This window comes from Protopterus annectens, chromosome 4.part0 (assembly GCF_019279795.1).
Source record: "Protopterus annectens isolate FY-2018-M chromosome 4.part0, PAN1.0, whole genome shotgun sequence".
Classification (NCBI taxonomy): Eukaryota; Metazoa; Chordata; order Ceratodontiformes; family Protopteridae; genus Protopterus; species Protopterus annectens.
The window spans coordinates 850,714,617-850,732,267 of record NC_056733.1 but is presented as its reverse complement, the minus strand read 5'-3'; the positions used below and the strand labels follow the sequence as shown (position 1 = coordinate 850,732,267).

At 33.2% G+C, this 17,651-nt stretch overlaps 1 protein-coding gene across 1 annotated transcript in view; it reads right to left on the bottom strand.

The window, feature by feature from the left end:
- LOC122799619 (CMT1A duplicated region transcript 1 protein-like) overlaps positions 1-17,651 on the bottom strand; it is a 922,387-nt gene that overhangs the window by 82,120 nt on the left and 822,616 nt on the right. Inside the window, exon 13 of the mRNA XM_044068803.1 lies at positions 13,375-13,578. Within this exon, the coding sequence (XP_043924738.1) occupies positions 13,375-13,578 (204 nt within the window). The remainder of the gene's footprint in view (positions 1-13,374; positions 13,579-17,651) is intronic.

The following is a 17,651-nucleotide window of genomic DNA, read 5'->3' as shown; positions in this document are numbered from 1 at the left end:
CTGATTCTAGGGGTGTTTGGGGTTGCCAGGAAGTGCTAGAGAGCCATCAGATTTCCTTTGTGGAAATATCTCTGGGAAGGGAAGGTATGTTGAGTGGTTTACTGGCAGAGTGGCCATTGCATGAAACAGGCTGGTAAAATGGAACAGGACAAATATTGGTTTGGATATTTTAAGAACAGCCTGGAAACACAACACATGAACTTGTGAATGGTATTCTGGCAAAACTGGATGCGCATTGTTGCTTGAAGTACTGATATGTATGTATGTAAGGATGGAAATATACTTATAACAAATAAGAAGCTAGAAGGGTCTCATAATTTAAGTCTAGGGACTGTATAAACAGAGTTTTTATCAGATGATTGAAAGCTGAAAATATCAAAGCACAAAACTCCAAACTTGCAACCTCGAAACCAGAAAACATTGAACGTGGAAAAAAGCCACTAAACACCTAAAACAACACAAAAACTGGTCTATGCAGGGGGCAAGCCCCCTTGCACCCCCCACCCCCGCTATTTAAATATACCAACTCCGATACCGCACTACAGTGCAGTAAAGGGAAATCTTCCCTTCCCACACTCTATGGCGATCTCCGCTTTCCATTTTGATGTTTTCCATTTTCGAGGTTGCAGGTTTGAAGTTTTGAGCTTCGAACTTGTCAGCTTTCGATTTTGTGATATACACCTATATAAACATGCTTGGAAGGAGCTAATAATGAGAATAAGAATTACAGCTTGTGGTCTCTCAAATAACTAAGCAACAGCCAAAAAAAAAAAAAAAAAAAAACACACACACAATAGTTACGTAATGTATGATTTTATTAAAACTAGACATAAAATATATAATTGTCATATAAGATGAAGCAGTCTGTTGAATTTAGATATTAAAGACAGGTTTTAATAACACGGGCTTCTGTATAATAACACTACTGTCTTAACTTGTCATAAATGTCATACACTACATTGATCATCAAGGGGAAGCATGATGATTTTCTTATATAAGTAAGTATGCATAACAAGTCATGTAATTGTTTAACTTGAATTGTAGTTTTTGTAACCCATCTTGGCCATATATAATACTTAAGCGGTTACCAAGGTAACTAATGCTTTATAAATGACATCAAACTGACAAAGTTGTTCAAGAGAAACAATAGAAGCCTGAACTTGTAATGCCACAGAATGTAACAATCATATTCTGAACAAATAGTATTAAATTGACAATAGATATTCAGTTTAATAACATGGGCTTGTGTATAATAATACTACTGTTTTAACTTGTCATAAATGACATACACTATATTGAACATCAAGGGGAACCATGATGATTTTCTCATATAAGTAAATGTGCATAACAAGTCATATAATTGCTTTAACTTGAATTGTAGTTTTGTAACCCATCTTTATCATACATAATACTCAAGCTGTTACCAAGGTAACTAATGTTTTATACATGACATCAAACTGACAAAGTTGTTCAAGGTAAACAATAGAAGCCTGAACTAAGAATGTCACAGAATGTAACAATCACATTCTGAACAAAGAGTATTAAATTGACAATAATCACTCAGTTTAACCTTTGCTGATTATACAAAATAGAATGTTGCCATTTAAATCTAGAAACGTTCAGTATATACCATAAAATGGCAATTTATAAATATGGAAAGGGAATTTGTAATCATTAATCACAATAAGTGATTTTTTTGTTTTTAACCTATAATTTCACTCATTTTATAATAAGAAATGACAGATATGAAAATCCTTATGTGTAGGAAATGGGGGGAAGAGGGATGCACTGATAATTAAAATGCACTAACTTTCATCAATGTTCACATAAAATAAACTTGATGCTTTAAGTAAGTTAGCAACAAACAAAGTGATTACTTAAATGCTGGCAAACAATGAAATATACCTTCTGATATATCCAGTAAAATACACTGTATTATAAACATTAGGTATAAATATTACCATCTATTTATATTAAGTAATAAGTTTTGAAAGACTTCATCAGTAAGGGTGACTATGTTAAATAACTGTGTGCTATAATCTTTTACTGAGGTTTTATATATGATACATCCTACTTTACTATGACTGAATTGCTTGTCATCTATCTTTCATGGAAATATTGATTGCTTATACAATAAGTCGACATTTATATTATATTAGAATTCTGTCTAATCTACAATAGTACTATATCTGTTCAAAATAATATAAATATTGCTTATTCCAATTACAATTATTCTCCATATGATAATTCAATTTATGAAGCTCAGATGATCTGGATTGTCAAGGTGTGAGTGATAATCTGATGGACTTAGGTTTGCCCATCAGATTAGGAATGATTTTCATTCCATGGCTAGTGCAGATCTTAGTTTTGTTAACATTTATTAATTTAAATTTATTTCACAAAAACATTTCTAGTATACCTGACCAAAACATTACTTTATTGGTAAACACTCAAAATATAAAACTGATGATTTTCTTTAAAAACCCAAACATATACTTTATAGTTATCAGTGGAAAATGTTTAATAGTCACAATAAAACAAAAAAATACATAGTCTAAATAACCTAAGATGGGTTTAAATTTATTATCTTTAAATACCAATGACTTAAACAATCCTAGCAAGAGATCAAATCTACTGAGATATTTAAAACTGAACAAAGCACAAATTGTCTTCCTTCAAGAAACTCATTTCAAAACAAATGACAATTACAAATGGAATCCTAAGGAATATACGATATTGGCGCAATCCACTTATAAGACAAAGACAAACGGGGTAAAATTTTATGGAAAACAAATGTGATTAACCCAAAAATCATTTATAAGTATGAAGATAAAGAAGGCCTTATGGCACTAGTAATAGTTAAATATAACAACAGAATATGGACCCTAGCCAATTTATACTGGTTCCCAGGCATTGGAACAGGAACTGTTAAAAAACACTTGGATTTTATTTCCAATAATTATAAAGGCAACTTAATATTAGGAGGAGATTTTAACTGTATATTTGATTTTTCTGAAACTACAAATAAAAGGCTGCTGCATACATCTGCTGTATCAAAAGCTTTAAACAAGTGGGTAGAATCATTTCATCTTGTAGATACTTTCAAATTTAAAGAAGATAAATCTTTGTTGTTTTCCCATCAAGATCACAGATTTTGTACCCAGACTAGAATAGATAAAATATTTGCTGCACTATAAAATCATTAATTTCTTAATCACTCCCTGCCCCTTTTTAGACCACAATTCATCGATACGAAAACTTCAAAATGGATACAAACCATTAATCTTTAACTCTAGAATTCCAGCATATATAACTAAAATTAAATAGTTCAAACCCTGGTTATTATCTGAATTACAGTTCTTAGATATTAATTACACCACAGAGATAAATAAAATAATGATATGGGCCTCATTAAAAGCTTACATACATGGTAAAACCCTAACTTGGTATAAAACAAATCAGAGAATGGAATTCTGAATTATTAGATCTACAACCCAAACTTTTGTAGGTAAAAGCTGAAAACAATCAAAATCATTTGGAGATGAAAAGAAAGAAGTATTAAACAATAAATACAATGAAATTCTAACACATAAAACTAGTTTAGCTTTAGAAAAACTAAAAATGAATACCTTGGCCACTTCTGCCAAATATTTACATAATTTATCCACAAGAATCAAAATTCAATCAAAAGCTGATAACATTAAAAGTATCTTCCATGAAAAGAAAGGGAAAATGTCTTGGATATAGGTGACATTCTTGATGCCTATAGAAATCACTACATGGAACATTTCCAAAAAGAAAATTTACATATTGATCAATTAAATCTAGATGAAAAATGTTCTAATATAAAAAAATACCCCAAAAAATAAAATTAGATCTGCAAGCACTCATATCCTACAAAGAAATTACAGATACAATAAAAGAAGGTAAAAATAATAAAGCTCTAGGTATAGTTGGCATAATTATGTAAATATAAAACTTTTTCCTTCAAATATATTATCCCTCTTCCATAAAACTCTATTAGAAATTCAGCCACAAGCTTTAATACCACCCTCTTGGAGATATTCCTTAATCACACCAATCCTAAAGGAAAACTAATCCCCAAACCTCTGTACCTCATATAGACCTATATCACTATTAAATAATGACTATAAGATATTTATGACAATATTAACTAACAAAATAAAAATACCACTATCCAAAATAATAAATAATGATCAAGCTGGATTTATATATCATAGACACGCACTTGACAATATTAAATGGATAATTTATCTTATAGATTATGTTAATAATGAAAATAAACACTCATAATTGGCTTAAATATAGAGAAAGCCTTTGATTCCCTAAATTGAGACTATTTATTCAAAATCCTAATGCTATTTGAATTTCCTGCATCCTTTGTTCATCTCCTAAAGAATATATATATATATATATATATATATATATACAAATAATTTAGCGTATGTTAAGTTAGGCATTTTTACCGCTGAATCTATACATATAACAAAAGGCACTAAACAAGGATGTCCCATGTCACCGATTCTATTTGCTCTGGCTATTAAAATATTGGCATATTTAATTCATAACAATATAAAAATCAAAGGAATAGATGTTTATGAACAATACAATTCTAAAGTAATGTTATTTGCCGATGACATATTACAATACAAAAGAGACATTAGAAGAATTAGATATATTAATTGACAAATTTCACATGACTTCAGGACTCCATTTCAATAAATCAAAATCAAAATTATTATTTTTAAATAAAAAATAAAAGAATTGCAGAGTAAGGGGGATCACATCATAGGGAAACAAAAATCTACCTTAAATATCTAGGAATTGAGTTATGCAATGATAATAGTGAATTTGTCTCAAAAAGCTACAATAATATCATCAACACAATTAAAATCTCTGTGGAAAAAATGGAACAAAATACTATTAACATTTGAAGATAGACTATAGTTAATACGAATGGTTTTACTGCCCAAGATCCTATATATAGCCTGGGCAATACAACTGTTACCAGAAAGGAATATACTTAAAGAAATAAATTCATGCCTAATAAAATTGTTATGGTTTCCAAAAAGAAACAGAATAGCTGTAATACATCATATCAGACCATGGAAACAGGGAGGATTAAACTTTCCTGATATAGAAACATATATAAAAGCATCAATATCTAAAACAATCTCAGATTGGATAAGTCCAAATTACTCTGCAAATTGGAAATAATTACTAACTGTAATATCAATAAACAAATTTGATTTACAAAAAAAAATTCAAATAACAGATAAAAACAATTTGCCATGGCACATATGTTTTAGTATGCAATATAACATAACTAAACCCTCTAAAACTTGTATGATTAATTATTACATTAATTCATTTAGGAAAATTATTAATGCAGATATAGATTTAAAAATCTGGTTTGATCTTTTAATACCATTTATAGTCACAATGAACTTTCCATGTAAAATATATAGAGAAATTATTAATTCCTGGGAACAGAAAGGATTTGTTTGTTGGCTCCAATGTATCAAAGAACTAAAAGTTTTAGATATGCAAGTAATAAAAACAACATACAAAATTCCACAAAAGGACTGGTTAACTTTACAGAGTATTCTGCCATATTCGCAAGATTTAAGCAGAATAATTAACAATTCTTTATTTAAAGAAATACCTAAATTTATGAAATACATTTATGAAATCATATATAATGACTTTGACATGGGAAACAGTATTTCAAAATTAAAAACAAATATTGATAAACTATAAAACAACACCCAAAACCTCATATTGGGAATATATAAAAAAGGACACTCAATACAGTTAACTGAAGATATTAACACAAATATCTTATTCTTGATAAAATATACATCCTTTACACAATACTGGAAAGTTTTTAATTGGAAAAGCTTACACAGAGCATTCTTAACCCCAGACAGAATCAGTAAAATTAGTTCTTCCATAAAAGGAATATGTTGGAGATGTGAGGAAGTACACAATGCAGATTGGAACCACATTTTCTTTGACTGTATTAAAATTAAGCCATTTTGGAATGGTATTAATAACTTTCTAAAAGATTTATTTACTAAATAATTAAGCTCTTGTATTATTAAATGTGAACGAAGGTCCTCATTTGAATAGGTCAAACATGTATCTAGTATGGACTACACTTGCAATTTCAAGGAAGTGTATAAAAAGAAGATGGACTAGAAACACAATACTAACTTTGGAAGACTTCTACAGCCTACTGAAGACCACAGCATTATTGGAAATTAAAATTAAAAAACTAAGAATTTATCCAAAGCCATTTATCAACAACCTTTGGGGAAAAGTCTTATCGCTGATTGACACTAAACAATAATTGATCAGACACTCTGATAATGGATTGGACATACTTATAAAGTAACTGCATACATTAAGATCTGTTATATTGTCAGGCTACTGTAAATAGTGTACTTAGTTATTTAAGATGTTATGTATAAATACTATGGAATTCATTCAAATGTATTTGAAAAAATAAAACAAAATTGAGAAAAAAAAACGCCACCATACTGGCTTTTATGAAATAATCTCCATTCATTTCACTGACAGCTGCTGTAATATTTGTCATAGGTTCTATTTTACCTCTCACTCCCCCTAACAGCATTCATCTTTCAAGGAAGCTTTGCAGAAAGTTGGAAACAACTAGTACAGAAGCTTAATTTTTAAAGCATCATTTTAGGAACCTGAAAAGAGTAAACTCCAGCTGCAGCTGGAGACTTTAAAGTAGTAGTAGGAGATGGGCTAAAGGAAGCAAATGAATTGATGGAGCTAACTGGAATACAGGGGGCTATATTATAGCAGGTAAATGTATAACTGTGATCAAATGATAGCAAGGGCTTTGTCAGTTTCACTCAGACTGCCTTCCTGAACAACAGTACGTCACTTGTAGAATCAGATCACCTGGCTGTAACCTTTACCCTTAAAACAAGCCTCCTTATTTATGAAAGTTCTACTGTGTTTCAGGACAATTCAAAAGCCAGCTTTTACTTAATATCCTAGACAAACAAAACTGGCAAATTCCACCAAACAAATCAATCATTGATGCCACCACTGCTTCAATATAACCCTCAGAGTTTTACTCCCTCATGAATAAATGTTTTGAAAAGGATATATAAATATGCTACAAGCACTCTGATAAATCCTTAAGTAAGCCTTTATTGTACAACTCCCACATATATCAACATTATAAGAAAAAGTAAAAGCTCATGACACTTTACAAAAAAAATCCCCTCTTCCTAAGTACAGAAGTGATCTAAAAGCATTAGATGGAGAGCAGATGGCAAGGACAAGATCAAGGACATCTGCACCCCTGATGTGGACAGGAAAAGTATATTTAGTGAGTCATCTTAGGATCTCAACTCCAGGCCTAGCTCAACTGAATTCATTTGAACAGTTCCATTCTCAGCTAAAAGAAAATGAACACAAGGCAGTTAAATGAGATTTTTTTTTCAGATTCACACATGTTGCAAATGACATCTGACAAGATTCAAAACCAGGTATCCAAGCTTTACAGTCCATCTTCTTAGCCACTGTTATAGTACATATACATGAACTGTATATAGTTGAGAGTTCAACTGCTGATCTGATAGGTTAGATGTGGTATGGGGGTCAGTGAACAGGATTACTACCTTTACCTTCTTACATGAGATTTCCAGTTAGTACGTTTAATACTATTCCTTCAGTCTAACTCTATCTACCTCCTACAGGTATCTATTTTTCCATCACCATCCAGTCCTTTTTCACTACTATGTTAAGATGCTGTTCATATTGCTGAGAATGTGACCAAATCATCTTAGTCATAACCTAAACGACAAGAGACAAATATAAATTTGTGTCCATATTTGCAATGCAGCAGACAGACCCTGTTAAAAAATGTAAAAAACCTCAAGATCACTGACTTTCTGAGGCACACTAGCCAGATGCAAAGCCACTCTGAAGCCATCAGGTGTTATGCCAGTTAAATCACAGAAGTGAATCAGCAGAGTGCCAGACAAATTTGACTATGGGCATTATGATTAAATAAAGCCAGTGCTGGTGCAACCACCTGCATCAAGATTTACACATGAAAAGCAAAACTACTGCATATATTTTGGCATGAGTTACAAGTTAATAAGCACATGAAATCTATTTTTCTATAAATTAGACTATAGCAGTGTTAGTTATGCAATATGTAGCACACTCATCTTTGGTGTAGAAGGCTGTTGGTTCTATTCCCACATCAATGACATTAATTACTGACATTGCAGCGCAGCATAAGGGGGGCATTGCCCTCCTGAGTGTACTGTTCTTCGAATGAGATGTTAAATTGAGGCCCCATCTGTTTGAGATGATGGTAGCTCATGTGGATATAAAAGATCCCACAGCACTTATTGAAAAGAGTAGGAGTTTTTTGTTTTAAAAAAAAACATTATGTAGAATACTATTTACAAACTTACATATTTACTAATTTATAAAGTGTACAAATATCCATTAATTTCCATTATTCTCATAACTCATGGATAGCTTACTTTTCATTATCATGTTAAACTTCTATCTTCATTATTTTATTTGACCCCCCACTCCTTTTTCTACAAACTCAATCTATTTTTTTCTTAAAATTACTCCTAGTCTCCATTTACCATTAAACATGATTTCATTTAGCCTTTCATTCCAAATGGTCGACAAAACATAAAACAATCTTTTAGCTGTTTTACTAACATATTCCTTATATTTATGGCTATAATATTCATACATAATCATATCCATATTTATTTAATTTACCTACTTTATATTTTCAAAGAAATTTTCTTTACACTATTTTTCCCACAATTTTGCAACCCTTCCCTTATACATTTAAAGAAAGCATGTTCTGTAATTTCTACTTTACCACAACATATACAAACTCTTTCAATGATTTTTTTTTTTATATGGCATATTTCTCTTTACTGGTAATTTATTAATTCACGTGGTAAAAGTATCACTCAGCCAACACCACGGTTCTGAAGAATGTAAAACACTTTAATAACACAAAATACGTCATTGGTTGTAGTTAATGGATATGTATTATTTAAACTTGAGAAGTGAGTGGTTTTAAATATGTCTGAAGAAGCGTTGGATGTGAACGCGAAAACGCTAACTTGTTTTATCCCTTTAGTGTTATTAAAGTGTTTTACATTCTCCAGAACTGTGGTGTTGCCTGAGTGATACTTTTACTACGTGGATTCATATTTTGCATGAGGGCACTTTATCCTGTAACTGTTTTTTGGGAATTAGTAATTTATTAATCACTAACCTCCATAAAAAATCTTGACATTCTACTTGCTTATTACACCATGCTTTTTGTACTTTTATAGCTTTAACTTTTGAATTTGCTACCTCAGCCCAAAGATTAATATAATAATATTGTGTCATGATATTTTTATACCACGATTTCTTCTCATTTTCTATTTCATCAGTTTTTATTTTGCATAAAATCATTTTTTTCTTGGTAACATCTCTTTATTTCATTTAAACATGTTTTTCCTCTTTTGAAAATTTTTTAACATATCCCAATTCTGCTTATATTTGTACTTTAATAAATTTACTACTAACTTTCCATTCTTATCATTTATCCAAAACAAATCTTTATACAAATTCAAAGCAGTTGCATAGACAAAAGGGTTTATTAATCTTAAACCTCCATCTTCCTTGTCCATGTAAAAGACTCCTCTCTTCACTGGATTCAATCTTGAGCCCCCATATAAAAGAAAAAATACTCATAGTAGTTGTTTTTCATAGATTATTGGCAACATATACACACTAGCTAAATATGCAGTCTTTCCCAAAATAACTGAATTAATCAAATAAACCTTTTTATTAAATGATAGCCTGTATGTTTTCAAAACCTAGTATCCTATTCCATTGTTCCTTGCTTACATTTTTACCTCCAAATCTTATTCCTAACACAGAGATTTATTTAAACCAAGAAAGATATTCCTCCTATCCTTACTATATCACCCAGTCCTTTACTTTTTTCTTTGTTTAAAGTCATGCCTATTATATTTAAACACTGATGTATATAACATATAATTTTGTTCATCCAGACTGTTTCTTGTAATTAATATAATATCATATCATAAGTAAACATGGCTGGAATTTTTTTCTCTTCGTTGGTAATATAAATAGTACCTCTCATGTGCAAAGTTACATCTCTAATACATTCTTAACTAATGGAAAAGATGTACTATTTATAGGGCATTCCTGATCTATGCCATTCCTTATATCTGTTTCTTTGCTTAACCATCCATTCACTGCAATTCTTAATTTTTATTATATGCAGAATAACATACATTCTTAATTTTCTTACTAATGTTTTACTGTTCAATAATTGTCTACAAAACTTCATGTTGTACTGTATCAAAAGCTTTATTTAAATCTCCTGCCAAGATCTTGGTCCCATCAGTTCTGTTTATAATATCACCCATAATTTCCCCTACTATGAATAATAATTTCTGGCATCCTTTTCCCTTGAAACTACATATGCTATCTTCTATTATACTTTCCATTTTTCTTTTGAATTATTTTCATAAAACTTTTATAATCTGTATTATTCAATACTATAGATTTACAATTTTCAATTTTATTTTTATCTTCCCTTTTCCATATAAATTTATGTATACCACTGCATAAATCTTTATATATGAAACCTTCATTTAACCACTCATTCATAACTTTTAAGAAGTCTTTTTCTTCCAATCTGTAAAATTCTTATAAAATTGGTATCATGTTCCATCTGATCCAGAAACTGACTGTAAATTAACTTGTCTACATGCCTTATCTAATTCATATAAGGAAATCTAATTTCCCAAGTCATTATTTTCTTCTTCTTTCCATTTTTAATGTGCCATTCTTTTTTTGCACTTTATTTCTATCTTGGAACATTTTCTTTACATAACTTATATTCATAATTTGGTCTTCTCCTCTATCATCTTCAATTTCTCTACTAGTATTCTAAAATAAATAAAATAAAAATAAATTAGAGAAATTCTGCTCCAGATTGGACTGATGTATCAATGATCTGTATTTGAAGGTATCAAAGAACATTGTGATGACTCAAAAACACAGAGTTATGAGGAAGCAGCGAATTCCTGTAGAATTAAATATATATCTCTGAGTTTACAGCAGATGTGAGGATATCTAAAGCTCATTTCTATGTGCATGATATACAGATGTGGGTAATTTCAGTCTTAGCTGTTGCACATATGGCCAATGGTACTTCATCCAGCTTTAGACCTCTTTAGAATGCTACATAACTCAAAGCCTATCACAGACTAATAACTTTTATTGGGGGGGGGGCAAACTTTAAATTAATTCAGCTAAAAGTGATGAATGCCAGATCCATACCATGCAATAAATTATATGTCAGATCTAGTTTGCTGTGAGCAGATCTGTAACTGAACAACACTGTCCTGCAAACGGGTCCCGTGCTGTGATGACTGATGTTCTTCCAAGTTATGTATGCAGACTTATAAAGAAATAAAGAAAATATTATACTGTACATTGTTAAGCAATACAGATGTAAAATAAAACGTCATAGTCTGTGGACCTCTCATGCCCTCAGCTAAACTTATTTGCAATTAATGTAAAACAATGGAATGATTGTCTTCTGCTAAAATAACATGTATTTGCAGGTGGCTCATTGATGTCTCAATGTTTAGGTAAATCCTTGTCTAACAAAGGTATATAACTGTTTTCCTTCATATTTTTACACATAACCCAGTGGTCAACACAGCTGTTTTAGTGAAACAAAATTCCAACTAATTTTGAAATGAGACACAAACAAGAAATAACAGTGCAGGGTTACGGACTGAAAAATTGAGAGGGAAAACATGATCATTCAAAGTACTGAAACAAAATCTAAGACAAGGAGGCGATGTTCTGAAAAAGATGAAAAGGGAAAGAGTAGTCTGTCTGTGTTGGCTTGTGGTAGAAGATTCAGTACTGAAATATGAACAAACTGTTTCATGCAGAAGGCAGACAGAGCAGTGCACTGGTAAACTAAATGATATGATATAAATTTTACTATACATAAGATATACGTGGAGCAAGAAGTCTAGCCAAATTTCTTTTCTTCACTGAAATTCTCCTCCTCCTATCTAACATTTAAAACGTGTATATCTATTCAAAATGTGCCCTATAACCAGCATTTTCAGTTGTTATCCCATACAACCAAAGAATGGTTGATACTGATAAACATTGTGTGTGCAGATCAGTGTTGTCGATATTAAGCAATTCTAGATGTTCTGGGCTCTTAGACTTAATGTTTCAGAGATGTTCAGCAAAAAACATATTTAGATGAATACTATGAACATGCCTGGCAATACTCTGCACTAGAGGATGAGAAAAGGCAAGAGAATGTAATAACAGAAAGGTGTATGATGGACGGGCAACATTAGGAATAGAAATCTGTTTGTTGAATCCATTTTTATTCTGAGATCCCAATAATCCCCCCCACCAAGATATAGCAGTAAAGGAGTTGATCACATTTATTTGTATAGTGTGGGTGGCTTTCTCCATGGAAAAATGGAGTTCATTGAGTTTTTTTGACTGAAAGTGTTGACATTATTTGTGTTTGAAGAAGTCAGTCTGGTGTAGAAACTTTTCAAAAAGAGTCTTATATCTAGAAGGGACAGACAGCAACTCATTTTAATTATTTACATGTTCTTGCTTTTTTTTTGTGGGTCTAAAATGAATATGTTTTCATAAAGTTTATTGCAAAATGTTTGAGAAAAATAAACCATGCATGGACACATTAACAGAAGAACAAAAAGAGTATGCAAATAGGTTTAGATTTATAGAATAATTTACAAAAAGCCTATAGAAAAGGGTCACTTAATAAAAAAAATGAATGATAGGTGCATTAAGACTACAGAAGAAGAGAGTTGCTTGGACTGCATCAGATGATATTGACTGAAGGAAGCAAAAGGAAGCAGCACAGGACATTTTATGTGTACCTGTTCACCACCTCCTGCTTTATGGATATCAGAAGATCTGCTCAATTACTGAATTTGATAGACTTCCTAAATGTTTTTCAGTCACATCTTTCTTCCAGTTTATGGATTTGGAAAACTGGAAAACTAAAGATATAGCCATATACTTCTGAATCCAGGATACATATTCACCTCATAAGATTAATTTGACATTATTTTTTAATCATCCTACAACAGCTGACTAAAATCAACAGCACAAAAGATAAGATCATTCTCTGGTTTTGCTTTTGTCAGGTTTCTAACAATGTCTGTAAGTCTTATCCAATTATCAGTATAAAAAAGAATGCTATTAGTGGATAACAACGCATCTTACCAGACTCAGCTCTGGCTACTGGTGGTGAAGCTGAGCTTGCCCGACTAAATGTTTCACGATAGCTTTGGGATGGAGATCTCATGGATGGGATAGCAGAAGGAGGCTTTGTACGGAACTCTGGCTGGAGGTCAATGTAGGCTCTACTCCTGCGGTAGCTCTGCAGTTCTGTCCAGGTTGCTGGTCTCATTGATTCTTGCTGAATGACTTTATGATATAACACAAATGAGTTAGTTTGTTAAGCACGTTGTCAATAAGAAAATAGTTAAGTTAATTAATAATTCATAACTACACAGTAGTCAGTATAATCCTAAATTTTCCAAATTGATTAAGATTTATGAAGATGCTGAAGATGAAGATACTTACCTATCAGAACAGCGCACCATCTAGTGAGACTCATCTACAGTACATTCTAGTATTGTGTGAGCAGTGTCTAGGGTCATTTGGTACAACTGGTGCAAGGCCCAAGGCTTTTGGTCTTAACAAATATTGAAGGGTAGTATACAGCTCAAAGATTTATGGTCTGTGTCTGGTGCAACATCAACTGTTTCCACCATAGTTGTCCATACAAACCTGTGGAGATAGTTACTTACTGAACTGTAATATGCTTCCATTTAAAACAGTTGCGGTGAGTTGTCACATGATGTGACATTCTCTAACCTAGATTCGACACTGCGGTAGTGCACCATGTGATACTCATATACAATGCTTTACATTTAGACTGTGGTCTCCATTATTACCTATGGCAATATGTCTGTGTATGCTTGTGTGTTTGTGAGTGGGGAGCATATTTAAAGTAGACAGTTGGACTGAAGTGACTGTCAACTTACAGAGATAAAGATGTATTTTGAAAGACACAGATCCAGCAAAAAAAAAAAATTCCCACCAACTTCTCCCAGACAGTTCGTCAGAGTTACAAGCATTTCCATTGATCTGAATGTGACTACAGAGATCACAGAAATTAATACTTGATCTTGACATCTTAAAACCAGTACAACATATAGGTCCAACACTGGTATTTCTCCAATGATCATTGAAATAAGATGTGCTGTTTACTTCTCTTCTCCTTCTTCTTCTTTCGGCTGCTCCCATTAGGGGTCGCCACAGCAGATCAACTGTTTCCATTTCATCCTGTCCTCTGCATCTTGCTCTGTCACACCAGCCACCTGCATGTCCTCTCTCACCACATCCAAAAACCTTATCTTAGGCCTTCCTCTTTTCCTGTTACCTGGCAGCTTCATCCTTAGCATCTTTCTCCCAATATATTCTGCATCCCTCCTCAGCACATGTCCAAACCAACATAATCTTGCCTCTCTGGCATTGTCTCCAAACCTTCCAACCTGGGCTGACCCTCTAATATACTTATTCTTAATCCTGTCCATCCTCGTCACACCCAGTGCAAATCTTAACATCTTCAACTCTGCCACGTCAATCTCTGACTCCTGCCTTTTTGTCAATGTCACCGTCTCCAACCCATATAACATAGCTGGTCTCACTACCCTCTTGTAGACCTTCCCTTTCACTCTTACTGGTACTCGTCTGTCACAAATCACTCCTGACACTCTTCTCCACCCACTCCATCCTGCCTGTACTCTCTTCTTCATCTCTCTTCCACACTCACCATTACTCTAAACTGCTGATCCCAAGTATTTAAACTCATTCACCTTCGCCATCTCTACTCCCTGCATCCTCACCATTCCTCTGTCCTCCCTCTCATTCACACACATATATTCTATCTTAGTCCTGTTGACCTTCATTACTCTTCTCTCTAGAGCATATCTCCACCTCTCCAGGGTCTCCTCCACCTGTTCCCTACACTCACTACATATCACAATGTCATCTGCAAACATCATAGTCCACAGGGACTCCTGTCTGATCTCGTCTGTCAACCTGTCCATCACCACTGCAAATAAGAAAGGGCTCAGTGCTGATCCTTGATGTAATCCCACGTCCACCTTAAATGCATCCGTCACTCCCACCGCAGACCTCACAGCTGTCACACTACCCTCGTACATATCCTGTACCACTCTTAGATACTTCTCTGACACTCCTGACTTCCTGTTTACTTCCCTGGCAAAATGAAAATGTCTCCATTAAAGGAAAACATATTGTTTTGTATGACTCATTTCAATGAGCAAAGATTGTCACCATTAGAGAATTTTTGAGCCTATACCACACACTGTTTATGAAATACTGAAGTCAGAACAGAAATCTGAGGTTTCATAAATGTCACTAGAATTGTACCACACAAATCACTGTGCACAGTGACAGAAAATGTGCTGCTTGCTCCAAGTCACTGAAAGACACATGACCTAGAATATCTAAGTAATAGGTGAAGAACTTAAATCTATGTCAGAGGCAGCAGTAATACAACATACTGTTACACTTTACAAAGAAATGATATTGGGCTTATTACAGACATGGTATCCACAATACTATGTAAATCGACAGTAACACATTTCAAATCACATGTACTATAGACAAATTATCCTAGTAAGAGATTTGAGTGATACGTTGTTCACTGAATATATGGCAAGAGCCCAAAGACAGTCAACACAGCTGCCACAAGACATTTAGCATGAATGACAAAACTCATTTTAGAATGTTCTGGAAGGTATTGATGTTCTGGATATATCAATGACCAATTTAAAAAGACCACATTATAGACAGCTCATGCTGTTTCTGAGCTATCACGTTCAGAAGTTTTTAAAACTTTGCATGAGAAACATATGTCAAGGGGGTTTCTTTAATCTTTCCCCTGAAATAATTAGCTATGTAAAAATATTGAGGTGGCATCTAGTACTATGTTTTTAAGATGTTCAGCTCCAATTTGCCAAATAGTATGTCAAGAAAACAGAATGTACAAAAATTAAAAAAAAAAACAAAAAACATAGGCATCAACCTTTGCTGGTATTACTAGTAGAGCAGTATTATTTGCAAATTTTCAGTCTTGACGGAAATAAAATTACACTGCTACTTATTACTATCACTTATTAGTAACAATTCTTCATTGGTTTTAATTTTTACATGATGGGTAAGATTAAACAATGGATCCTCAAATAGGTTCATAGGTAAGTACTGGGCTAGTTGCCCTTGTGGGCCATTTAAGCCTAGCCAGTTTCCCTTTTTTTGCTTGAATTAACCTATCAAATTTGGTTACAGACTGGCCTTACCCATTCATCCATCCACCATACATCCATCCATCCATTCATCCATCCCTCACTCCCTCCATCCCATGGTTGAGAATTATATATTGCTCCTAATGAGAATAACTAGGATCTTACCATAAAAATTTGAGGAGATCCATGCATCGGATAACGTATTTAGGAGTTGCCCCATCCATTAGTTGTACAGTGGGCAGTCCTGGGGTCATACCTCTCAACCTCTTGGTGCTAGAAATCTGGACAAAAACAGAAATAATGGAGGGACAAAGGCCTATAAATAGGGAAAGATTTTAAATATTGCTCCTCTAAACTTAGAAAGTTGCTAGTATAAGAGGTCTTGAATTATAATGTATTTTTCCTGAAGGATGTGAAATCAAACTTAAATGTCTGTAATTATTTGGTATTATTTAGTTATTTCAATCCTCAGTGATTTGCCAGAAAACCACAAATTTTATGAGGAACAGACCAAAAATATGAGGTAAAATTCTGGACATTCTGCAAAAGTCTGTACAGTTGAAAGGTATGCCTGGGGTAAATGTTCTGTTCCCCATCCATAGATCCAAGTTAGTTAGATCTTGACACAATCCCTTTGTTTATAAGCTGTGCAGTATAGAAGGACTTTCTTACAACAATGGACACATGTTGGTCAAAAGTTAGCTCACTGTCCACATAATTTCCAAATCCCAAACAACTTGGTGAACTCTTAGAAGGTGTATTATTAAAGTGGTAGTTCCCTGGGATATATGATTTCCTAAAGGACACAGTAATGCATTTTTGACATGTAATTGCCATCCATGATTTTGGCACCAGTTACTTATTTGGGAAATACTTTCCTGCATGATCGCTAAGTCATTTGGGGATTCGATGACTGCTCCTAACTTACAGTCATATGCAAATTTAGTTAGCCAGAGCCCATTGGTATTGGCTTGTATTTCAGAAAAGTAGTTGCCAAACATGAGAGGCCCCAGAACAGAACCCTGGGGGACTTCACCGGTGATGGTCTCTTTGTGGAGGTAACTTCCCCTATTTTGATTTCTTGCATCCTATCTGTGAGCCATTTGGCAATCCAGCTGGTGATATAAGGGAGTATTCCCAGTTTCCTTAGCTTTATTACTA